Source organism: Eulemur rufifrons, chromosome 19 (assembly GCF_041146395.1).
Source record: "Eulemur rufifrons isolate Redbay chromosome 19, OSU_ERuf_1, whole genome shotgun sequence".
Taxonomy (NCBI): Eukaryota; Metazoa; Chordata; class Mammalia; order Primates; family Lemuridae; genus Eulemur; species Eulemur rufifrons.
Genome location: NC_091001.1, coordinates 95,984,659 through 96,010,425, shown reverse-complemented (window position 1 = coordinate 96,010,425; position 25,767 = coordinate 95,984,659). Strand labels below are relative to the sequence as shown.

The window sequence follows — 25,767 nt, the reverse complement described above, 5'->3', positions numbered from 1 at the left end:
ATATGTAATGTGTGTATATATGTATATGTGTGTGTAAAATATATGCACATTGAGCTTAGAATAAAATCCAGCTCATGGTGGTCCTGCTGAGTGGTATCTGATCACCTTTCCAATCTTATTTCATATCACTCTTCCTTCCTTACTGAGCTGTAACTACATTGGCCTTCCTTCAGTATTTCAAATATTTCTAGTTTTATGGTCTTTGTACATTATGTTGTTCTCCCTGCCTAGAAGGTATTTCTTGGCATGTGATCCCCTACCCCCAACACACAAATGCAGTCACATATAGTCATTGTTTTCTCTTTTTCTTTTTAAGTATAAATTATTTATAAATAATACTTTAAAATCTTAAGTGTATAATTTAATGAATTTTTCACATGCATATTCCCATGCAGTTACCACCCAGATCATGATACGGAATTACTGGAATTACTTCTAGCGCCTCAGAAGGTCCGTCCCCATTTGGTCCCTCTCACCAAACTACTATTATGACTTCTTTTGCCATAAATGAATTGCCTATTTTTGAACTTCATATAAATGGAATCTATAAAAGCATGATCTCTTTAACGTCTGGCTTTTTTCACTCACTATTATGTCTCATACATACATTCTTTACCTAACTATCTTCTCATCTTCTAGGACTCAGCTTAAACGTGTCCTCTTTAGAGAAGCATCTTTGACCACTCTGACTAGGTATACTCCCTGCCCCACTGGTCCTCTTCCTTTTGTCCGGGGTGGCAGGGGGTGGTTAGACATGCACTGGTGTGTTGGATTAGATAGCCTAATCTGAGCACTCTTATGGTTCTGAGGGTTTTGCCTCGGAAAGATTCTCTCAAACTCAGACTGTGGTCCTCAAGCCATTTCCAGGGCACTAATTTAGCCTGGATTTATAGATTGTAGAGCCAGGCAAGTCACGGTAGGTCTTAACTGGATCACCTTCCTGATTCTCGTTTCCTGCTATATGCCAAACATCATTCCAATGGAAAATAAAAATATTAATACATTTGACAAGCATTAATAAATAAAATCTAGTTTAACACCTTTAAAAGTTTGTATTTTGTTGATTTTTTTTCATGCATGTGTAGGATTTAAATCATTCTTCCTCTTAATGATGCACAAGACAGTTTAGAGTTTGTTTATAGCAAGTGATATGTGACCTTGAAATTTCAATACCAGGTTTGTAAGTCTAGAGCACAGAGTGTTGTTTAGGTTTATTGTTTGTTGCCTTTTGTAATCTTATATTAACCTTTTCTTGCCAAACTTGAGCTCATCAGCTGTTATTGAATGTTAACAAACTGAAATCCGATTAGGTAACTGTCCTTGTATTTAGTTCTATATTCTTTTCATACTTTTTTTTTCCTTTTCATACTTCTGGTCTCCTAAAGTGGAGATTTAGCACTGAAGCTTCAGAATTTAAATAGAGGAGCTTTTCAAATAAAAATACCATTCGTTAAAGACCTTCTTTTATATCTGAATTGAAATTATAGAAAGCTGCTGAATGTGACTCAGTTCAGCAAACATTTGAATTAAGAACATTGTACAGTTACGTTGTGTACCATATTAGGTATTCATGTGATTTGTTAAACCATGTTCTTTTGATTTGAACTTCGTAGATTTTGTACTTTGTAGTAGATGGGGGACTTGAAATGGGTGATTTTCCAGCTTATCTAACCTGCTAACTACATCATGTGGTTCTGGGTGCAGACTTTTGTGAAACAGGTGAGGGCCCTCCTACCTTATCATCGGCAGCCTTTAGAGGTTCATATTGGTTGCAGGTCTGCAGGTCTGAAGACTTAAATTTGGGTGATCCTGTTTAGAACTCCTTCATATTGCTGAGGTTCCAATGTAGTGATATCTATTATGTGGAGTAGAGTACCCTGCAAGTGAAAGTTGAAAGTTTAGAAAGAATTGAAAGTTTAGTAAAAATTTTGTAAGAACAATAGTACAATTGTCCTCCCTTATCCTTGGAGGATGTGTTTCAACAGCCACGATGGATGCCTGAAATCACGGATAGTACCAAACCCTCTATAGTAAGTAGGCTATCTATCCATAGGTAGGTTCTACATCCATAGATTCAACCAACCGTTGATTGAAAATATTTTTAAAAACCCCACAATAAAAAATAATACAGCAATTGAAAACACAAATAAAAATAATGCAGTATAACAACTATTTGCATAGCTTTTTTTTTTTTCTTTTTTAAAGAGACAGTATCTCGCTCTTGTCATCCAGGCTGGAGTACAGTGGCATGATCATAGCTCACTGTAGCCTCGAACTTCTGGACTCAAGCCATCCTCCTGCCTCACCCTCCCAAGTAACTAGGACTACAGGCGCGTGCCACCACACCTGGCTAATTTTTTTAGTTTTTGTAGAGACAAGGTCTTGCTGTGTTGCCCAGGGTGGTCTTGAATTCCTGGCCTCAAGCAATCCTCCTGCCCTGGTCTCCCAAAGTGCTGGATTATAGATGTGAGCCACTGCACTGGGCTATATAGCATTTATGTTGTATTAAGTATTACAAGTAATCTATTACTAGAGATGATTTAAAGTTTATGGGAGTGAACAAAAAAAAGAAAAAAGCAAGCGTATGGGAGGATGTTCATAGGTTATATGCAAATACTATGCCATTTTATATGGGGGACTTGCGCATCTGTGGATTTTGATATCTGCAGAGGGTTCTGGACCCAATCCCCATGGATACCGAGGGATGAACTATATATACTGTTTTTCCCTCTACATATATACATATGATAAAGTTTAATTTATAAACTAGGCATAATAAGAAGTTAACAACAATAAGAAATATTTAAAAATAGAATAGAACAATTATAACAGTATACTGTAATAAAAGTTATGTGAACTTGGTCTGTCTCTGAAAATATTTTTCTTTATTTGTTTATAAATCAACGTATTATGGGGGTGCAGATGTTTAGGTTACGTATATGGCCCTTGCCCCCACGCCCGCACTGGGAGTCAGAGCTTCAAGCATGTCCATCCCCAAGACAGTGCGCGTCGCACTCATCTTAAAATATTTTAATGTACTGTATTCACCTATTTTCCGACTTTGGATGACCATGGGTAAAGTGAAACCTTGGATAAGGGGGACTACTGTACTAATTTAAATAGGCTCTCGCGGAGAGTCTGGATGCAGCTTTGTATCTTCTGACTCTGGCCAGTAGAAGCAAGCCACATTGTCCATCATCATTTTCTTACTGCCACCTGTCTCGAATCTTTTGTCTCAGCTATCCCATTTTTGTCAGAATGGGTTGGAGAAGTGGAAGAACGTCAGACATGGAATCTGTTGACTAAACATTTGACTTACTGGTTGACTCTTAATTGCTAGCAGTATTTTAAACATTTTATTTACTTTTTTGTTCCATCACACTTTTAAGTCTTGAAACACTGAAAGTTATTTATTGCATATTCATAAAACATTCAGGAAGAAATTTTGATCTTTATGATTTTTTAAAAGATACTCAACTGATTACTACTTATTTTATATACATACTAAGCATTAACACAAAACATAACCAAAACTTTTTCAAACATTTGACTAGTGTAACATCATTTAAATGTCTGATGAATGAATTAGGTAATATTATCACAGATAATGCTGTGAACTTCTTGGGGGTATGAATTAGCTGTTACCAGTTTTATATCCCTTCTTCCCAATTCCTAGTGGAGTGCTTCCTACATACACCAGTGTGTGTCAGATGAATAAGTTATCAACATGACTCTTAAAGTTTTTACATATTTATATATGTATATCTGTTAAAATTTCCTTTGAATTCTTACTAAATAGCTCAGTAATTGGAGAATAAGCTTCATTACCACACAACTTTATTTGATCTTTGCATATTTATGCAGTCCACTTTCCTGCTATAGAGGGATCTGTCATTCTTTCCTTTGGTACTCAAAACACATTTAATAATAATAGCTAATACCTATGTAGCACTTACTGTGGGCCAGGTACCGTTGTAAGGCTTCACATGTATTAACTTATGGAATCTTTATGACAATCCTTTGAGGTAAGGGCTATCATCTTCATTTTACAGGTGAAGAAACTAAAGCAGATAGGTTAAGTAAACTGCCCAAGGTCACACAGTAAGTGTATTAGTAATGGTATGGAGGGGAAAAACACCTAGATTCCTATAAGTTGAGAGGGATAAAGGAGGTTGAGAAGGCGTGTGTGGTCAGTGTTTGAATGCACACAGTGTACGTTTTAATTGATTCTGTATAATAAGTGAGAACATGTAAGTAACATAAATTTCTGTACTGAAACACTGTAATATAAAAGTTGATTGAGAGAGAAGGATGAATCAGTGATCATCCTGGTAATTTGCACTCTGGATGAGTATGTGCTAATGAAATAATGCCTGTATGATTAATTCCATGATTTGGGGTTGATATTTAGAATTCCCCTGTGGCTCTTCCCTCACCCCATAAAGGTAATATCTGACTATGCTTGACAGTCTTTGCCCCATTTATTTTGCTATTCCAGTTTTGTTACTTAGATAAGGACATCAAATAAGGAGATATATTCTCCAGGTTATTTTTGTAGTACTTTCATTTGAGAAGTATTGTTCTATTTTCTAGCAGGCAAGCATTAACTCTGAATATTTTATTGCATTTCTTAACAGTACAGTGCTGTAGATACCAATCCACTTTCTCTGTATATCATGCATCCATTTTGGAACACTATTGTAAAGGTAAGATAATTAATAGGCATATACTTTTTGTTTTAGCTAAGTTTTAAATATTTTAACCTATTTTATGGAGTGTAATAGATGTAGCTCTCAGTTTAATAAGATTTCTAGAGAAACTACCATTCCCTTAGTCACAGATGTTTTGATTTATCTCATTGTTGAAATATAAGTTTATACTCTGATTTATCATTTTTGTAAAATGCCTTTTAAAATTTTCTAAAGTAGATTTAATGTTATGATTGTAAAAGTTTGCTGATTATAGAGCTATTTAAAATGTAGAAGACAGAAAGAAATAAGAAATACTAATGGAGATTATGGTTTACATTTTAATGTATATAACTCCTGCATATAATGTTTGAGATTTTGAGATTTATAGCTTTTATTGTAAAATTTATTAAATTTGTATGTTGTGGTATATATTGGATAGATATTCCTCTGCTTTAATTATTTTATAATTATTTTGAAAAAATAGGTATTTCCTACTTGGCTGGCTCCCAATCTGATAACTTTTTCTGGCTTTCTGCTGGTTGTATTCAATTTTCTGCTTGTGGCATACTTTGATCCTGACTTTTATGCTTCAGGTAAGAATACTATTTTAATATAAAATTTAAAATGTCTGAGTAGAGAAAAATGAGATGTGGCTGGATATTTTCTGGTTCTATTAAAATGCTTGTATTTCTAAAAAGTTTTGGATATTACATTGGTGTGTAAAATGTCAAAGTTGTATATAAAGGCTAAGTTGTGTTTTCACAGTGTTATGTTTCCATTAAATTCTAGAAATAGAACACCAGCTTTCCTATTGAATATAGATATGCTGTCTAAAAAGCAATGAGGTTTGGCAAAGAATAAATGGATTTATGTGAAGACAGAAAATTAAGATTGTGAAACTTTGCCTGAAAATGAATGCAAGCAGGGCCCAGTATACCTGTCAGTTCCAGGAATATCCCTTCCCCATCCCCTTTTTCAATCATGGGAGAAAAATCCCCTTTCTTCTAAAGGAAGTGGGATCTTTCCCTCTGCTCAGCGTCCCTACTTGCCTTTGATAACTCCCAGTTTCCTCTGAAAATGTTTCTTAGACCTTAAATATTTATTGACAAGTCCAGACCCTTATTCGGGAAGAGAGGAAGGAGGTACTTTTGGAGCCAGCATTCAGCCTGCATCCACCCTTTGCTCCAGCATCTTCTCTCAGACCTATTCCTGTCTTCACTTAGTCCCACACCCAGCTTCTGCCCCAGGCCATGGGAAAGAATCTGGAGTATATTTGGGCTGAAGAGGGGATAGTGGGAGACAGGATTTACTTTTTATTGCATAGCCAGTTGATCGAGTTGAGAGGAATAGAGAGATGGAGATAGATGAGTGTTTATTGCATTCTAAGAGAATTTGTTTTCCAATACTTATAAATGATATAGTCAGGAGTCTTAGTGTTACAATTCATCTTGTAGGTTCAGCAGACCCTTGTGGACTGACCTGGAGAAACTAAGAACAACTGACATTGTTTTTGTAGGAAAATTTGGAGTTTCAAATACTTAGAACTTTTGATATTATAGAAATTCTGAATGTTGAAACTATACATACGCTGAACTTTATCAACTAAAACTTTCAGCCATAGCCTCTGTACATGTTATATGGTCATTGAAGTCTTACGTGCTAATTTTGAAGGATGAGAGGATCATAAAGTACCACATGAATGATAAGTAAGGTTAAATTTCATTAAGAATGATTTGGGTAATGTGTTCTTTATTTATATATATATATATATATATATATATATTTTTTTTTTAATCCTCATGACACCCCAAAAAATGTATCTTTGTAAATAGAAATATTTTCCCTGACTACTCTAAATAAGATTAATTACTTAGTTATTAAGGAAACTAAAAATACATAAATGTTTATTTTCCCAAATCATAGAACTTGAAGGACCAGATAACCCATCTATTCCCAGTGTATTTGGGAAATAAAAGACAGGAGAGGTTAACTGATGTATTTAAGGTCACACTGCTGATTGACTACAGAGCCAGGACTAGAACCCAGACTCAGGAAGTTATCAGTTGTTTTGTCATAGGAGAAAAAAAGTGAGGTCCAGACATTTCAGAATGCTTCTGATGCCCAAATCATCCAGCTGAGGTAATCTATCTATACTGAAATCAAACAGTCTTTGTTTAGCTAATTGATAATGGTAAGAAAGCATACAGTGAAGGCTCAATACATGTTTATAGTATAATCAGAAACAAGGATTAAAAACAGTCATTTTTTAAATTCCAGAAATGTATTATTTTTTATTCTAGGCACATAGGTGATTTTCAAGTAAAGATGAACATGCAATCTTGAATTATGATAAAAGCTCAAAATAAATGCTGTTTATGAGGGGCTGAGGAGTTACTTCTTTGGTTTTGTCAGAATTTCCTGATATGTATTAATATTTACCTAGTTCTACATTCAAAATATATTGTCAAGTACTTTAACCTCTAATTAACAAATAGAAACATTTCTCATGCAGTATATGCTGTGATAAGAACTATTGTACTTAGTTAAACTGTATTAAAATCTTATTTATTTTCCTTTGCAGCACCAGGTCACAAGCATGTACCTGATTGGGTTTGGATTGTAGTGGGCATCCTCAACTTTATAGCCTACACTCTAGGTAAGAAAGTGGTAAATACTCATTTTAGTCAGTGGCTAGTGAATTAGCAAGGAGAGCCACCCACTAAATTAACATTTTCTCCTATGCTTAATTCATTTTTAACTGGAGTTTATTAGTATCCTGTTAAAATTGATAAATATGTTTTTGAGTTTCTCTATGAAAAATATTGTCATTCATTGCTAGGGATTCACAGAATAAGACGGGAGTTGGCAAACTACTACTCGTGGGCCAAATCTGCCCCGTTGCCTATTTTGTAAGTAAACTTTTATTGGAACACAGCTTATTCCTTTGCATATTGTCTGTGGTTGCTTTCCTGCAATAAAGACACAGTTGAGTAGTTGCAACAGAGAGCACATCTCCTACAAAGCCTAAAATATTTCTCCTCTGGCCCTTAATAAAAAATATTTGCCAATCTTTGGAATAAGACATCATTTTTGCTTAAGTTTAGGAAGCAATACAAATATTTGCAGATATTTACTTGCCTGCTTATTTGTTGTCTGTCTGTTCTAACTAAAGTGTTAAGTTCCATGAGAGTGAGTACTGCTTTGTTCACTGCTCTATCCCCAGTATGTAGAACATTGCCTAACTCATAGTAGGCGCTCAGTAAAGAGTTTTTAAAAGCATGTAAAATAGCAAACCCTGACTTCAAGTCACTTAGCTTTCTTTAGAGAAAAGTGACTTGTTCTCATAAAACCAGTATAACCTGCTACATGATTAAATGCTGGCATGGTGGATGACCAAAACTGTAAGAGTTTGGAGAAGGAAGACATTGGTGAAGTCTAGAATTGGGGGAAGCTTAGTTAAAAGTTACATATTTAGGTGGAAACTTTTGTGCATTTTTGTTAAAGATGAGCAGGGTTTCAAGTGCTGCTAAAAGATTTCGTTGTGAAGGACTGCCGAGAGAAATAGAGACTTTTGATGTATTTAATACCGTCTACCTATTGTTTCAGGTCCACAATTTTCTGGCAAAAATCTTGACCTAACATGAACTACTTGTTGCAAAACCTGTCTTGAACTAACACGAGGCAGTTTATAATCTTTATTCTACTTAGTGAGACTATTTGTGGTTTTTGCTGCAGAAATATTAATGTGTTTAATCACAGGATGCTGCCCTAAGTCCTACTAGCGGGGGTGGGGGGGGTCCTCTTGTAATATATGGTATATGCCCTCAATTACCTTTTTAAGAAAAAAAAAAATCTGCAATGTATCTGGACCTCAGACTTGTGGAGCTGGAATGAGTTCAGTGAAAAAATGTATAAAACCTAATAGGTAGTTCATGAATCCAATATTATAACAACTGCATAGGAGTTGCACTGAAAATAGGAAATTGTGAACTCAATGAATAACAAGAAGGCTTTTAGAAAATATTTTAGATACTTAAAAGCAAAAATTTCCCAACGCTGTATAACAGAGATCTGTAGTGTTTGGGCAGGAGTTTGGGTTTCATACATTCATATATTCCTTCGGCAATATTTATAAAGGTCCTCAGCCACAGACTGAGCTAGGCACTGGGGATAATTCTATGGTGAGCACAGTAAACTCAGTAATTATAGGAATTTTAATTCCTTAAATCTGACTCTTTACAAGTAGCCTAATTCTAATGCACTTAGTTAACAAAACTATTTCTTTTGCGGGGGGTGGGGGTGGGGGTGGGGGGGGGATTTTCTAATTCAGTGGGACAGGCTGTCTTTCACAGGCTTCTCTGTGTCTGCCCCTAAATGAAGGCATTCTGTTGTGCTTTAGCCTTAACTCTCTCTTTTCCTCATTCCCCTGGTAATTCTGATTCTCACTTAACGTTCTTTCTTGAGATGATTCCCATGTTTATATCTAGCCCTCTTCTAGCTTCTGAGTTGCTAGTCAAGTACCGTTGGATTCAGTTGCTTGACAAGTACCATGTGGATATCCCGCCAGCACTTCAACTTCAGTATCTAAAATTGTCCTCTGCATCTTTTCCATCAGGCTTGCTGCTGCTTCTAACTTCTTTCCGTTAACACTACCACTCTCTTAGTTACCCAGACTAGAAACTTTGGAGATTGTCTTTTTCTCCTTAGGTCTCACATCTTATCTTTTGCTGCATTCTGTCATTTTCACCTCCTTGATGTCTCACTTGCCCCCAGCCTTTCATTCCACAGCATTCCATGTCAATTTAGGCCTACTAGTTAGTGTCCCTCTCTCTAGTCTGTCAGTCACACTGACTCAGGTGATTCTTCCTAAGTATTGCTTTCATTCTTGTCATTTCCCTACTCAGATATCTTTAGTGACTCCCCATACTCCTTGAAACTTTTAAACTGGCTCACACCTCCTTTCTAGCCTTTTTATGTACTGCTCTCTTCACATACTAGTTTCTAGTCAAGCCAAACTACTTGGCATTTTCTGAACATGCCTTGTGCTTTTCCATCTCAGTGTTTTTTGCTGATAGCACTCCCTCCTCCTGAAAGAGTATGCTCTTTTATCTCTTACCTACTGAAATCCAGCTCACTCTTTATGTTCCCTCTCACCTTTCATCTTGTCTGAAAAGGCATTCTAGATTACGTTGGGCTGAAGAGAACCCTTCCCTTTCTGCACTCTTCTATGGTTTGTGACGTACCATACCTTCAATTATCATGTCTTGTCCCTTTCTCAATTATAAACAGTCTGAGGGCACAAACTTAGTTTATTCTAAGATTCTTGCAATCTTTTTAGCACCAAGAATAGTACATTGCACAAATATAAATTCTTATATTTGCTTGTGCACCTAGTATGTACATTTTCTGAAAGCACTTAAAATTGTGGATTAGGCAGTAGAATTATAAAGAAGTGCCTATAGGCTGGGTGCAGTGGCTCCTGCCTGTAATCCCAACACTTTGGGAGCTGAGGTGGGAGGATTGCTTGGGGCCAGGAGTTTGAGACCAGTCTGGGCAATATAGTGAGACCCTGTCTCTACCAAAAAAAAAAAAGAAGTGACTATAATTTCAAACAGGATGAAATAGCTGTTATGACTGAAGTACTTTTGGATCCTAGAGCAAGAAGAAGTTAGATAAATTGTAATGACTAGCTATTGAATGTTCTCTGAAGGCTTCAGAATTTGTGGCTAGTAGGACAACCCATTTGTTTAGCAGATTTGGAGGTATTGAGTCCAGCTAGAATGCTTCCTAAACTTGACACCATTCAGTGTGATATAACATATTTTGATTTCAAGATTAAACTTTAAGAAATGAAACATTTTATTTCTGAAATCTTTGAATTATAGGAATTAAAGATGGCTGGTAGCTATACTTAACATTCCTGTGATATGCTGGTTTGTTTTGGTTTTTCTACCAGTTTATTAAAGAAGGTGTTTTCCATACTGATACACATATTGAACTTTTCCTGTGGTATATGTTTTTGTTGCAGATGGTGTGGATGGAAAGCAAGCTCGTAGAACCAATTCCAGCACTCCTTTAGGGGAACTTTTTGACCATGGCCTGGATAGTTGGTCATGTGTTTACTTTGTTGTAACTGTATATTCCATCTTTGGACGAGGATCAACTGGTGTCAGTGTTTTTGTTCTTTACCTATTGCTATGGGTAGTTTTGTTTTCTTTCATCCTTTCCCACTGGGAAAAGTATAACACAGGGATTCTTTTCCTGCCATGGGGATATGACATTAGCCAGATGGTAAGTATGTGTTCTGCCTTAAATTTTCAATATTGCCATAATATTTTTGGAAAGTTTTGTCATTCCTTCTTTACTGCCATTATGCTTTTTTGATTAGAACTTATGTGTGCTTTAAAAATTTTTATTTTATTTTATTTTTACTTATGGAAAATTTCAAACATATAAAAAAGTAGAGAGAATAGTATAATGAACCTTTATGTACCCATTACTTAGCTTTAGCAATTAGCAACATGTGGCCAGTTTAGTTTCATGTATATGTTTTAAAGGAAATTCCTTATGTGATGAATATTCTGCTTATATATCTCTAAATGATAATGACTTCTTTTAAAAAAGTAATCACAATGCCATTATTATGCAGAAATTTAACAATTTCTTAATATTATTAAATATTCACTTGAACTATTGGTTTTATAAAGAAAGATGTGCACATTTAATTAAATTGTTGACTTTTCGTCTTCACTGCCAACTTTTTAGTGAGCAGAGAGATTTCTTTTCTCTTACTTTAATAGGCTTGCTATTAACTGTCCCTGCCTTCACATTCCAGCTTTTTATGTTGCCATTTTGTCCATTTGCACCTAAGCCTCCAGGAAAGAAACCAGAAGTTGAAGTGTGTTTGTTGAGGGAAGTGGGGGGGTGTGCAAATTGAATTATCATATGACTTAACCAATTTATGAGGTGCCTTTAAAGTGCTCCATGCATTGTCTATAAGTTATTTTGTAGCATTGTTGACTAAAAAAAATATTTTTAAAGTAAGAAGACTTGTCACATACCAAATTTAAGTACACTTCTTGCTTTTACTAAAGCTATTTGACCAGACTTAGTGCTGCATAAAGCATTGTTGACTCCTGATCTTTCCAGCTGTTAATGCTTCTGTATGCTTTTGTTTGCATTTTCCTTTCAGACTATTTCTTTTGTCTACATAGTGACTGCGGTTGTGGGAGTTGAGGCCTGGTATGAACCTTTCCTGTTTAATTTCTTATATAGAGACCTATTCACTACAATGATTATTGGTAAGAAGCTCCATGTTGAAGCCTGTTTTAACCATCACTTTGTTATCAAAAGTCAGTGTTTGACTATAACAAGCAACAGCAACCCCCCAACCCACGCCAACCTCCAGAACAATCCTATAACCCTATTGGGTTTCAACCTAATTTTGTTTTTTTGTTCAGCACCAAGCTGATTTCTAATCGGAGGGAAATAACCAGAATAGATCACAAAAGCCTGGTAAAGTAACTATTCGTAGATTAATCTAGACTGTATTGGAGGATCCGCATTTAGGTGGACATTTGGTATAGATTTCATATTTATCTCAAAGTTGGAGATTATTAGTATTTGTGAATACAGTAGATGGAATATAGACATTATTTTATAATATATCTACTCCAAAAATTAAACCTATATTCCCCTCAGATACCCTCTGAATGCTAAAGGTTTTGGTAATGTTTCCCTTTTGATTTTAGCCAAAGGAGATATCTGTAGGATAATTGACGGAGTGCAGGAGAGTGTTATCGGTATGGAAGGAGGCAAAGAAGAGTCTGGGTGGTTATTTTGGGGCACCATGAGTGGCCCTGTAGACCTTTGTAGAAGTAAAAAGGCATACATGTGGACTGTGCTCTGGTCCCTTATCTAAAAAATAACCATATTTCTTTCTATTGGTGAAACTTGGTAATGGAATGGGAATGAGATAAGGCTTAGAAGCTGTTCAGAAGAGTTGGGCTTTCAAGAGTTGGGCCTTTTTCTGTGACTCAGGACTGCACATATTTTAGGAGCTACCTTGTGATCTACCAAATGTTCATATTTTGGTACCTGTATAAACTATTATTTCTTTACCTTGAAAAGGCTATTTTTCTGTTCCTACTATGTAACACATCTTTTGATTTAAGCAGCTTGTCCTATGGCAGGTTTGCTGCATTTAACATTTAAGTGTTAAATTTAAAGATAGGATAGGATCCTCTGACATATGAGACATATTTTTGATTATTGAGTAGGTACTTTAATAGGCACATACTTTTCTTTATAACTTATAAATTTATCTGAATTCTTCCTTCGGAAATAAAAGCCCACGTTTTTATACAAATAGATCAACTTTCCTGGTACTAAATTTGAGCAGATACAAATAGATAAAAGGATCTTAGGGCTTAAGCCATTTAGTTTCTGCTGGTAAAATATATGGTGCTGGGGTGATGGGGTTGGACTAGAGCCTCAATGTGCAGTGAAGGATGATACAAGGTTGGTGGTAGGTGGAGTGGCTTCTGTCTGCTATTATGTAAGGTTGTCATCTTTGGATACAACAGACAGGCTACCAAGCTAGAAAGCAGGATTCCCCCTTTTTCCCCCTTCTTTTTGTTGTGAAAAAAAATGTGACCATCTATATTCTTTGTAATATTTCTACTTTTATATAATAAATCCCTATATACCATTACCCACTTCAACAGTTTTTGATACCATTACCAATCTTGTTTGAAATGCACCACTACTCTCTAACCCCTGGGTTATTTTATAATATACAGTCTATTATACTTACCCATATATTTGCCATTTCTGCTACACTTCATTCCTTTCTGTATATCTGAATTACTGTACAGTGTTCTTTCACAGAAGTCTGAAGGACTTCCTTTAGGATTTTTTGCAGTAGAATTTTTTGCAGACCTGGTATCAATACATTCTCTGTTTTTACTTACGTGAATATATATATTGATTTTGCCTTAATTTTTTCTTTCAGCACTTTGAATATATCATTCTGATGTCCTCTGGCATCCATTTTTTCTGAATCAGCTCATATATCATTGTCACTCTCTATGCAATGTGTTATTTCTCTCTTGTTTTGAAATTCTCTCTTTATCTTTGGCTTTCAGAAGTTTGACTGTGATGTACCTAGGTGTAGTTTTCTTTGTTATTTGTCTTCTTGGTATTTATTGAGCTTGTTGAGTCTGTTGGATATGTAAGTTAATATTTTTGACTAAATGTGAGAAATTTTCAGCCAGTTTATCTTGCATTTCTCTTATTATGAATAAACTTTTCTAGTGTTAAGAGCTATTTGTATTTCTTTTTCTGTGTATTGAATGTATCTCAAGCTCATGTTTTTCTATAGAGTTGTTGGCTATTTCCTTTATTTTTAGAAGCTCTTCACATATTAGGTATAGTAATCCTTTGCTTTGGTATGGATTACAATTTTCTCCCTATTGTACGTCTTTTTAACTTTTCTTTTTTTTTTTTTTTTTTTTTGAGACAGAGTCTCACTCTGTTGCCCAGGCTAGAGTGAGTGCCGTGGCGTCAGCCTAGCTCACAGCAACCTCAAACTCCTGAGCTCAAGCGATCCTCCTGTCTCAGCCTCCCGAGTAGCTGGGACTTCAGGCATGCGCCACCATGCCCGGCTAATTTTTTCTATATATATTTTTAGCTGTCCATATAATTTCTTTCTATTTTTGGTAGAGGTGGGGTCTCGCTCTTGCTCAGGCTGGTCTCGAACTCCTGAGCTCAAACGATCCGCCCACCTCGGCCTCCCAGAGTGCTAGGATTACAGGCGTGAGCCACCGCGCCCGGCCTCTTTTTAACTTTTCTGAAGGTACTTTTTGTCTTGGTGGCTTAAATGACGTTCCTATTTAATACGTAAGCTGGAAATATGAGGAACCAGAATATGTTTATGACCATGTTATCCTTGGATTGTATCTCATTCCACTTGATCCTTTTTAATGAATTCTACTCTGATTTTTCTATAACTGTTAAGTTTCCTATATTATGAAGTCTGGGCCTTCAGTTAGGGCAATGCAAAAAGCATGTCTGCTTATGTATGGGTCCTATCACTGTTATGTACTTGAACTATAGAGTTTCATAGATAAATACTTAAAAATTAAGTACTCTATACAGATAGTACATTAAATACTATTTAGAGAAGAAAAAGAAGATGAGGCTGGGCTTGGTAGCTCATCCCTGTAATCCCAGCACTTTGGGAGGCCAAGGTGGGAGGATTGCTTGAGGCCAGGAGTTCTAGACCAGCCTTGGCAACATAGCAAGACTCTGTCTCTACAAAAATTTTTATAAATTGGCTGAGCATGGTGTCATGTGCCTGTAGTCCTAGCTACTCGGTAGGCTGAGGTGGGAGGATCTTTTGAGCTCAAGAAAGAAAGATATAGAAGATGCAGTCTTTATCTTTGGCAACCTATATAGATTGTAGGCTTACTGTACTTAAGGTGAAGCTATTTCAAGATTTTCTAAGCTAAAATTATACTTGGTAGCAAACCTTTTGGTAGTTTGTCTCAGTCTGTTTCCAACCCCTCAGAGCAACAAGTAATTCTGGGTTAATTAATTTGGCCTTGGTTCCCCTCCAGTGCTTCCCAGCTTGACATGGAATAAGCTGCCAAAAATTTCTGAGGACATTGAGGATGTCAGCTTGTGTTCTTCTTTCCCTCTAAAATCTTCTTATTTGTTCCAGTTGGGTTTAGAAGTAGCAGAGTAATTCATTTTTTAAGATAAGATTTCTGTTGGGTTCCGGTCTTTTCTTCTGTCTTTAGCCAAATGTCTTAGGAATTGTTTTAAAGGAATGTTTTCTACCTTTGATTCTTAAGGTTGTAGCTGCATTGACCTTCAAGCCAAGTAGAGTCACTGGGAGTCTGGAGTAAATAAACTAGAGCTAATATATTGCATTACAATGAAATATCCAAATGAAGCGTCCAGAAAGTTGCCAGATGTATCAATTTGGAGTTTGAAAGAGAGAGGGATTAAGAATTTACATCTCTATAGATGGTAGAGTCAGAGGTTTTTGAAGATACAAGTGACACTAGAAAATCATTTAACTCATCATCATTATACAACTGGACTATGAAGCTCAGAGAGATTGTTGGATTTGCCCAAGAGTACATAACTAGATATTAGAGTTAAATGCTATAAGCTTGTAGTTGAGCTCTAAGAGATTTTCTGAGGGAGAGTATAAGCACAGCGGAACACCCAATTAGGAATATGCAGGAGGTAGAATTGCCAATAAAGGACACAAAATGAAATGGTTAGATGGCTAGCAGGAACACTGGGAGAATGGGATCATAAAGGTGAAGGGAGGAAAGAATTACAATTCGTGGATAGTCAACTATATCATTTTACTTAGAAGTCAGGAATGAAGAAGGATACTGAGTCTGGTCATTAGGAAAGCTTGGTAAATTTCAGGAGTATAATTTAGCAGAGTGGGGGGCAGAATGAATTAAAGAGTGAAGAAATTGAAGGCAACAGAGAAGTTTGGCAAATGAGAGAACATAGAGTAAGATGGTAGGTAGGGCAGCAGAATCAACGGTTGGGTTTCTTGGGAAGGCTGTCCTTGTTTTTAGGTTTGAGGGGAAAGAACCACTGTGCTCATGGGGTTAGGGAAGGGAATTGAAAATGTTAGGGAGGTAGAAATAAGTATAAATGGGAAGCAATAGGATCCGTTAATTATCCCCTCTTCCAGTAGCTCGCACTTACTGTGCAACTTAACCATACACAACACCTACTGTTCCAGTTGTCTTAACGTGTCATAACTCATTTAATTATCAGAACTCTCGGGCTGATACTATCATTTCTATTTTATAAATGAGGAAACTGAGGTACTGAAAGGCTGACTTGTCTAAAGTCACATAACCAGTTGGTGGTACAACTGAAATTGAAGCCCAGACTGGCTCCATGAGTCTGTCCTCTGAATCACCAAATTGTATTGCTACTTTTCCAGCTGTAAATGTTGTTTAGAAATGTATTAAATTTTATTACAGGAGTAAACATGAACCTGAAAATTATGGGGTCTAAAAGTATTGTGTATTTTGTGGGGATTCGATTATGTAATAATCACTCTTGAATAATAAGTCATAATAATTTAAATATTCTTCTCTTTAGGTTGTGCATTATGTGTGACTCTTCCAATGAGTTTGTTAAACTTTTTCAGGTAAGTATTTTTTTTTTGAATGGGCAAGAAATATGAAAATATTTAGAAATTGTTATTTAGCTGAATTTAAGGATCTATTTCCCTTTTCCAGTCACGACATTTTGAAAAGGTCATGAAACCTGTATTTTGAATCTAGAATGAGGTTAGGATAATTTAAGGTATCAGTGATGGCTACTGTAGTCAATTCAAACAGCACAAAACTACTAATTCTTTTGTTAAGTTTTGGGCTCACCAGTCTTCAAATTTGTCCCTTTTGTGAGTGAATGTATTCACCAGGAGGGAATATATCCCTGTAGAATACTGATACATTTACACTCTGTTTTATAAATTGATTATCTGTATGTTTAATTAGCAGGATCATAGAATAAAATTTCTGAATGTGTGTAATTGAGGACCAAACTGGACCTGTGTAGACTCTTCTCAAATAGCACTTAAGAGTAGAAGTTCCTGCCTGGGTGGGGGGAGAAGGAAGTTACCCAGGTGGAGTTTCATCCCCTGGTCTGTGCACTTCCCGACCTTTGCTCTGCCACACTGAATTTACTTATTGTGTCCAGAATATATTTTGCTGTTTCCATCCTCAATAATTTTGCTGCCACTCTTCCTCTGCTACTGTTTTCTCTAGTCAGAAAACTTTCTTGTACTTCCTACTTCATCCTTTAGCGCTCAGATCTGTCTGGCAGAATCTTATTTATGTTAAGCCAACCTCTATGAATTTTCCTTATTTATTGCAGCTGACAGTCATTTATAGAAGCCATAAAATGTAAAGCGCTGAAGGCTGTAGAAATTACTTGAGTCATTTCCTCCTTATTTTATAACCATGATTTTCTGATTGAGCGACATATTGCCCAAGGTCATGTGATCAATGGCAGAACCAGAACTGGAGTTTGGTTTCTGTTCACATGCCTCCTGTGTGCTCAGAGACACAAAGATGTGGTATGGGGAGTCCCACTTCAGTCTTCTATGTGAATTACATCTCACTCCAAGTTCCCTTATCACTTTGTATCAAAGTAGCACTGTGAGGAACTCTTCTAGTATTTCTTGTTCATCTTATTTCCCTTATTAGGTTAGAACAAAGATCAAGTTTTATTTATCTTTATATTCTTAACACAACAGTGGATAGTTTGGTTTAAAGAGAACAAAATGGGATTAGAGGCCAGAAGAATTCAGTTCTAATCTTGGCCCTGCCACTTGGTAGCAAGTTATGTAAATTTAAATTTAAATTCTCTTAGTCTCGCTTACCCTGTCCATAAAATGGGGTTAATAAGGTTGGTTCTGTCTATGCCATAAGATTATTGTGAGTATAAAGTAAGAGAATAAATTTTGAAAGTACTTTGGAAACACAAAGTGCTATACAAGTTTTATATGTAATAATGTTCTTTGTATTACTTGATTTTTTTTTCAGAAGCTATAAAAATAACACCTTGAAACACAATTCAGTCTATGAAGCTATGATTCCCTTCTTTTCTCCATGTTTGCTATTCATTTTGTCTACAGCATGGATCCTCTGGTCGCCTTCAGATATTTTAGAGATCCATCCTAGAGTATTTTACTTTATGGTTGGAACAGCCTTTGCCAACATCACAGTAAGATTTTTTTTTTCTTTTAAAAATCATAATATATAAGGAATATATGATGGAATTTGATAATTTGAAAAATCTTATATAGTATTAGAATAAGCAGATTTTAATTTAAAGATAACTTGCATTAGAAATTTGAAAGAATAATTAATAACCTCAAAGACAGAACATGCTGAAAATTATTTTGCTCTTTGAAACCAGTAGGATTTGTGGAGACTGCAATAGTATTTCGGAACTGTGGCATACTTAAATTTTTTGTTTTGGTTACCTGCTGAAGAATTGTTGAATAATTTATAGATTCCCTTCAGACTATAAATATTATTAACAGTATGGCTGAAATGGCTGCAGACCTAATGATTAGTTTAAGAAACTTGAAGGGGATTTTTGAAAGAGAGAAAACACATTTTTTTTTTTTTTTCTTTTTGAGACAGAGCCTTGCTCTGTTGCTCTGGCTAGAGTGCAGTGGCGTCATCATAGCTCACTGCAACCTCAAATTCCTGGGCTCAAGCGATCCTCCTGCCTCAGCCTCCAAGTAGCTAAGACTATAGGTGTGCACCACCACGCCCGGCTAATTTTTCTATTTTTAGTAGAGAGGGGTCTTGCTCTTGCCCAGGCTGGTCTGGAACTTGAGCTCAAGCAATCCTCCTGCCTTGGCCTCCCAGAGGGCTAGGATTACAGGTGTGAGACACTGCACCTGGCCCACACACTTTTTTTAATTAGCTGATTTTTAAATTAAGAACATGGAGTAAAAAACTTTATAATAAATACAACATATTTTTAAAAAATCCCATTCTATGCTATGGGCAAGCAAGAGCACAGATGGAGGAAAGGTTAGGTGTTGAGGAAAGACCTGATGGTCCTGCCAGCCAGAAGGCCTGTGTTCTAGCTCAGGCTGGTCCTTGTAAGTTTTTGTTTTGTAACTTAGCTACTGAGCTTATGTTTCCTTGTCTGTAATATTTGTTTAATATCCCAACTCCTACTGATTTTACAGGGATTAAAGAGCTGAAAACACTAATGCAGGGTATAAAAATATCTCTGAAAGAATAAAACTGTATTTGAGTAAGGCCTTGAAAATTAAGGGGACCAAAAAGTTTTGAGAAGTTAATTATGTTAATATGACTGAATTGGAGGTAGCACTTCCTTATCATTGCCATAAAGACATTTAGTTGTGTGGGAGGCTGTTTTCAATTTTTTTTTTTTCCACATACCAGAGGATCTTAAAATTGGGAGAAATTTCTTTTATCCAAATCGTTACCCAGTGGAAGAATGCCTTCTGTAGCATCCTTATTAAATTATCTTCCAGCCTCTTCTGACACGTCTGAGGGTCTGTGGATTTGGAGGTGGGGGCAGGGCCTGGTTGGGTCCCTGAGCAGTTGAGAACTACTTAACCTAGATAATGTAAATGTGTTGGCTCAAGTACTTGAATGCTTTCTAAATGTTGAAATGACTAGTTTTGGAAGTGTTTTGCTAATTAAACTTTTCTTTCTTTTTTATACTAATTTCAAGTGTCAGCTGATTGTTTGCCAAATGAGCAGTACCCGGTGCCCAACTTTGAATTGGTTGCTGCTTCCTCTCTTCTTGGTTGTTTTGGTGGTAAACTCAGGAATAGCCTCTTCCATTGAGAATGGTCTCCTGTATACATTAGCAGCTGCTTTCACTGTGGCCCACGTCCATTATGGAGTACGAGTGGTGAGTAATCTAGAGCAAAATTGGTTCCATTTGGTTCTTATAAATAGTGGAAAGGAGGCAGTGGAAAATTTCAAAAGAAAATTACTTATTATACTAGCCGTAGAATTTTGGGATATTCTCTAAATTTTGGACAGTATCTAAGTTTGTAATTTCAGTTACTCTTTCTCTAATGAATATGTTATAGTAACTACAAATGATTTTAAAGCTGGATAATTATTATGAAGAATTAGTTTTTATTAAGTGGGTACATATGTAAGCTATTTTTTTGGTAAGTAGAATTGTAAATTGTTTTGTGCTTTTAATTATATGGGACCAGATAATCCTATTTGTTGATTATCTATTTCTTCACTTGCTTCTTTAGCTTTAGGGGTATTTTTATTGCTCATTAACATAATTTGGAAAGAAACCAAAACTAGTTTTGTAGTATTTCTTCCCTCCCCCTGCCCAATTCTGTAAGCAGTTGTGGTAAGGGAGGTTAGAATTTCAGACTAAAGGAAGGCTTTTGCATTATTTGAGGTTTACTTCATCTATGTTATTCCTGAGCCCTCATCAGCAGAAATATAAATAAGGGGAAATACAGAAGAAAATGGATTTAAGAAGTATTTTGCAAACCTTAATATTCTCTTCTAAAATAGGAGGCTAGTTTCAGAGTGAATGGATGAATATAGATATAATGAAATGAAATCAGAACCATGCGGTATATTTTCTTATTCCTCCTACTTTTATCATTCTTTTCTAATTATTTTACATATTTTAGCATGGTCTTATAATTATGATTTTTTTAATTGCTGCACACTCTCCCACCAGGGAGATTACTTAATTACCCTATTTACTTAATCACAACCCAGTTATAATGTTGGCATGAACAATCTGGAATAATATTTTGTTCTTTCACTTGTTTTATTTTCTGAGGATAATTTCATAGTAATAGGGTTGTGAAAGGGTATTCATATTTTTATGGCTCTTAAAAAAGACTTCTGTTTGGTATGCTTGTTTTGAAACATCCCACTGCAAAGCATATCACAGTAGGGTTTGGAAGGAACCCTGCTCTGAATCAGTTTGAGAAACAAAATGTCTTCACTTCTGTACTATTGTACATATTTTTAAAATGGGGGGAACAGCTGTCATGCTTGATAACAACTTTATACCTTGCATAGGTTGCTAAATTTGAGCTTTCTTCCTGTAGTGTTTCTCCCCTCATTTGTTAGAACAAAATCGATGAAATTTTATAGACAAAAAACTGTGATGAATCTGGTAAATTGTGACATAGGACAATCATTTTTAAAAAATTTGTGCAAATTTAACATTTATATGCTTTATATGAATACTCTTGGGCCCTTATCCTGATATTTCTTCAATCATATGTAGAACACAGTTACCAATGTCTTTTGTAGTTTTTAAAATTTATTATACCCTTTCAGAAGGATATCTTTAAGAAAACCTTATGTATATCATCAAACCAAACCAAAACACATTTTTCTTTAAATTACAAAGGTAGTATGTTTTAATAATAAGTATCAAGTAAATGACATGTACTCACTGGCATGTAACTAAGCTCATACCTCCCCCTGAGGGATACCCTAACTACTAAGTTCTCTCCAGATTCACAGATCTAGTTTTATACTTTTTTTTTCTGAGGCAAAGGCTCCCTCTCTTGCCTGAGCTAGAGTGCAGTAGCATCATGGCAGCTCACTGCAACGTCAAACTCCTGGGCTCAATCGATACTCTTGCCTCAGGATACTCTTGCCTCAGCCTCTCAAGTAGCTGGGACCACAGGTGTGCGATACCTCGCCTGGCTGAGTTTTCTATTTTTTGTAGAGGTGGGGTCTTGCTATGTTGCTCAGACTGGTCTCAATCTCCTGGTCTCAAGCGATTCTCTAGCCTTGGCCTCCCAGGGCGCTAGGATCGTAGGCGTGAGCCACAGTGCCTGGCATTTTATACTATTTCAACAGGATTAGGAATGATGACCTAGAAATGTTTTAACAAGCTGAATATCAAGTCTAACCATAAATATAATTATTTGCTCTAGATGTTATAAGTCAACCAATCTGATCATTTTTCAGTAGATTTGGATGTGAATTTGTATGGTCTAGACTCTAGAGAGCTCTGGAGAGACTAGATTTCGGAGTTAGGCAGGCCCACGTTCAAGTCTTAACTCTCCCAGGTAGTTCTAGTACTCCCGATTTGCTGTCTAGCTCTGTAACTATCCTAATCCAGAAAAATGTCTTCAATATTTCTGATAATTTTTGCTGTGTCAGTAAATTGTTGTCTCTAGGGGGCAAATTCTGTGTGCTTTTATAAAATAATAGGTACATATTTGTTATTGTCTCATGTTTTGGTTTTCTATAGGTAAAGCAGCTAAGCAACCATTTTCAGATTTACCCCTTCTCATTGAAGAAACCAAACTCAGATTGACTAGGAATGGAAGAAAAGAATATTGGCCTGTAATCTACAGAAAGAAGTACTGTAAATATAGATGCTTGTAAATATTTCATCCATCACCATTGAACTAAACCAATCTGCTTGACAGACATGGGATCTCAGTATGTGCGGTACTTGGACAGCAGGAAGGACACGTATGATCTGGACTTGTGGAATTTTAGACCTACTAACTTCCAGCTTACTTTATTTTTTTTATAAAACCATGTGACATTTTGGTTAAGCATAATGTACATTAGACCAGCAAAATGTTCCTGGTGATTTTAGCTTCATGAATTCATAATGTTTTGGTTCATGCAGAGTTAAAGATGCTTTGTTTTTATTTTTAAAACCGCAAAATTGGTTTAGGAACATGATAACACTCAGAAAACCACAAGATGTTTTCCTATTTGGTACTTTGTAATAGTAGGAGTACCAGTAGCCCAAATCTAATACAGGGAAAAGATAAAAAACAAGTCACCTTCGGCAAGAGATGCCACTGATTACCGAACAACATACAGTTGCCAAATACTGGTTTCCCTTTCCCATGAAAATGCCTTTTGTCCTTACATGCTAAGAGAGCTAATATATATTTAGATTCTCTAGTATTCTGGCTCTTTGTTATAGAACAGATCTTGATAAATGGTTTAATTTTTTTTAAAGAGAAATATTCTATTGAGACTTAGTAGAGAATGAGTTGTAATTATAGCTCACCCATTGGAATGGTTCATTGTTTAAATGTGGCATTTACCCCCCTCAGCTGCAGGTTGCTGAGATATGGTGCCTGTGAGCTATGATTGTAAGAGTGCATGTGATAGTCCCAAACTTAGGGTAGTTACTTGTGAGGAATGCAGATAAAAGTATATTATAAGAGAAATTTAAATTGGTGTTAGGAATCTCATGAACTTCACTATGACCAAAATTAGTTTTCTGATTCAATTTGTCTGTCAGTCTTTCCTTCCTTTTTCTCTTTTTGGGGGGTTGGGATACTGTTTTTTACTTCACACAGGATGTAGCAGAGAGAAATGATCTCTTCCCCAGCTTGCCCATTTCCCCACTTGAAGAAAACTTATGCCTTACTGAGTACATACTCCCTTTAATATGACTTGGAGTAATTTCTGAGGTTTACTGACAAACATAAAAATACCTTTAACTTTAATAGTGTTGATTTACAAATCAATCTTTTCATGATGTGGACATTTTCTTCTATTTTTCTTCTATTTTTGACTTTGTCTTCATTTAATTTGGTGGTGGTGAAATTTACTTGCTGATTTTCTTTTATTTTTCACTGAATGAAGTTTGTGCTTGAATGAAGAGTGTATCTTAAACCCTTTTTTTTGGACAGGTTGCACTTGGATAAAATAGGCACCACTGTGTTGATATGTAATTAAATTCATAACCATTATTTATCTATGAATGTGTCCATTGTTAAATTTAGTGTATTCCTTTGTTGAATTTCAGTCTGCTGCTTTGTAAAAAAAAAAAAAAAATATATAACTAATTGATATTTCATTTTTTAAAAAATTTGTAAATTCTAATCATTGTCATTCAGGTTATTAGAAATGAGTCAAAGAGCTTGCTCATAGTTCTATACTCATTTTTTTAAAATTGTGGAGATTGAGATATATTTAGTCTTTCTCTGAGATAAAAATGAACGCTGAAAATAGGTGTGAAATTGATGCAGGAAAATGTGAATAATGTTTTTATGTTTGTTAATAAATTGCCATCATGGAGGTCAGAGAATGAACCAAGTAAGTGACAGTAACTCTATTTTTTGTATACCTTGTTCTGTGTGAGTTGTAAAATTGAACTGGCTAAAGTGTTAATTTGGGGTGGGGAAACAGCTTTAAGGTTTCTAAGCTAATTATTTTACAGTTTTATTGACTTCGTACACAAGAAAGAGATTAATCTGTATTATATAAGAAAAGAACTGATAAAGTAACAAATTTGGATCACAGGCTTTCTTCACCTTGTACAGTATAGTAAAAAATACCTTTTACTTTTGGCATTAGGGTCATGTCCTATAATTTGAGGGCTTCTTTACTTCTAAATTTCTGCCCTCCTTTTGTGGCATATCATTTTGTGCCTATACTTTATGACATATTTCCCTCTGGGGGTAAAGAATTATGCCATAGTCATTTTTATTGACATTGTTAGGTAAAAGACAGGTGGCCATCAACAAGGGAAAAGTGAAACTGAGCAATTAACTGTTCAGAATACTGTGGGCTTGCGAATCTGTGGTGTACTGCTGGCTCGCTCTTGCTTTAGTCTGGCATCTTGAAAGTGCATCTTAAAAGCCCCCATTTGTTGTATAGGCATATAGGAACTGAAGCAGGACTTAATTACCAATAGCTCTGTGTATTTATGTCATGCCAATTACTATAACATTCTCAAAATATAAATGGCATTGTAGGCTTATGTATGATATTTTGGGTGAGTTCACACCCCAGCCTTTCTCCTCAGCATACACTGAGCTGCCTTTGGGGGAGCAGTGCTGTGGTCAGGAGCATACATGAATGTTTTCTGTGCTTTCTGAGTAGGGTGCCTTAGCCAGGCCAGAGGTTTGCGTTGTGTTTTCGCTGACCAAAGTTACATATACCTGTGAGCAGTGTCTTTTCAGGTTATGTTATGAAAAACTTCCTTTCTGACTTGTCAGAAAATAATTCCTCTATTTTTGAACGGGGGGGATGAGATAGAAAAATTTAACAATGCCTAGCTAGAGTATGCTAATGCTGCCTTTTGTGATCCTTTAATAATATTCATGATCTTTATGTGATGCACAGTTTGAAATTGCCACAATTTGAAGTGTCATTCTTCCACAAGTAGGTAATAGATGTGGTTTATTGGTTTTAGCCTTAAGGGTAACAGAGTGCATAACTTCCAAATAAACGAAATATTCTTCCTTGGCATCTTAATGTCATGATTAAAATACTTTTAATTCTAATTTTGAAAAGAAAGCTAAATGCTGATTGTGGTCTAGGATGTTATAATACTAATACCAACATGTCATTTATTCTAATATAATGGTTTTTGGGAGGAGGGGAGCGTATGTCTAGAGTTATCCAAATTCTAAGTAGATACCAAAAGAGTGTTGATTATGACCTGAAGCCTGGGTACTGGGGGGAATATACAAAGGAAAATGCAGGCATAGCATCCACTTTAAAGGGACGAAGGGACCACCTTAATATCCTGTGAATTT

The 25,767-nt window shown here is 35.9% G+C and overlaps 1 protein-coding gene across 1 annotated transcript in view; it reads left to right on the top strand.

The window, feature by feature from the left end:
• The window catches only part of SELENOI (selenoprotein I), a 34,774-nt gene extending 10,751 nt beyond the window's left edge, over window positions 1-24,023 (top strand). The window contains exons 2-10 of the mRNA XM_069494382.1: window positions 4,638-4,706; window positions 5,176-5,284; window positions 7,273-7,347; window positions 10,720-10,982; window positions 11,884-11,992; window positions 16,836-16,884; window positions 18,287-18,467; window positions 19,968-20,150; window positions 22,500-24,023. Of these exons, the coding sequence (XP_069350483.1) occupies window positions 4,638-4,706; window positions 5,176-5,284; window positions 7,273-7,347; window positions 10,720-10,982; window positions 11,884-11,992; window positions 16,836-16,884; window positions 18,287-18,467; window positions 19,968-20,150; window positions 22,500-22,598 (1,137 nt within the window). The 3' untranslated portion in view covers window positions 22,599-24,023. The remainder of the gene's footprint in view (window positions 1-4,637; window positions 4,707-5,175; window positions 5,285-7,272; window positions 7,348-10,719; window positions 10,983-11,883; window positions 11,993-16,835; window positions 16,885-18,286; window positions 18,468-19,967; window positions 20,151-22,499) is intronic.
• The last annotated feature ends 1,744 nt before the right edge of the window (window positions 24,024-25,767 follow it).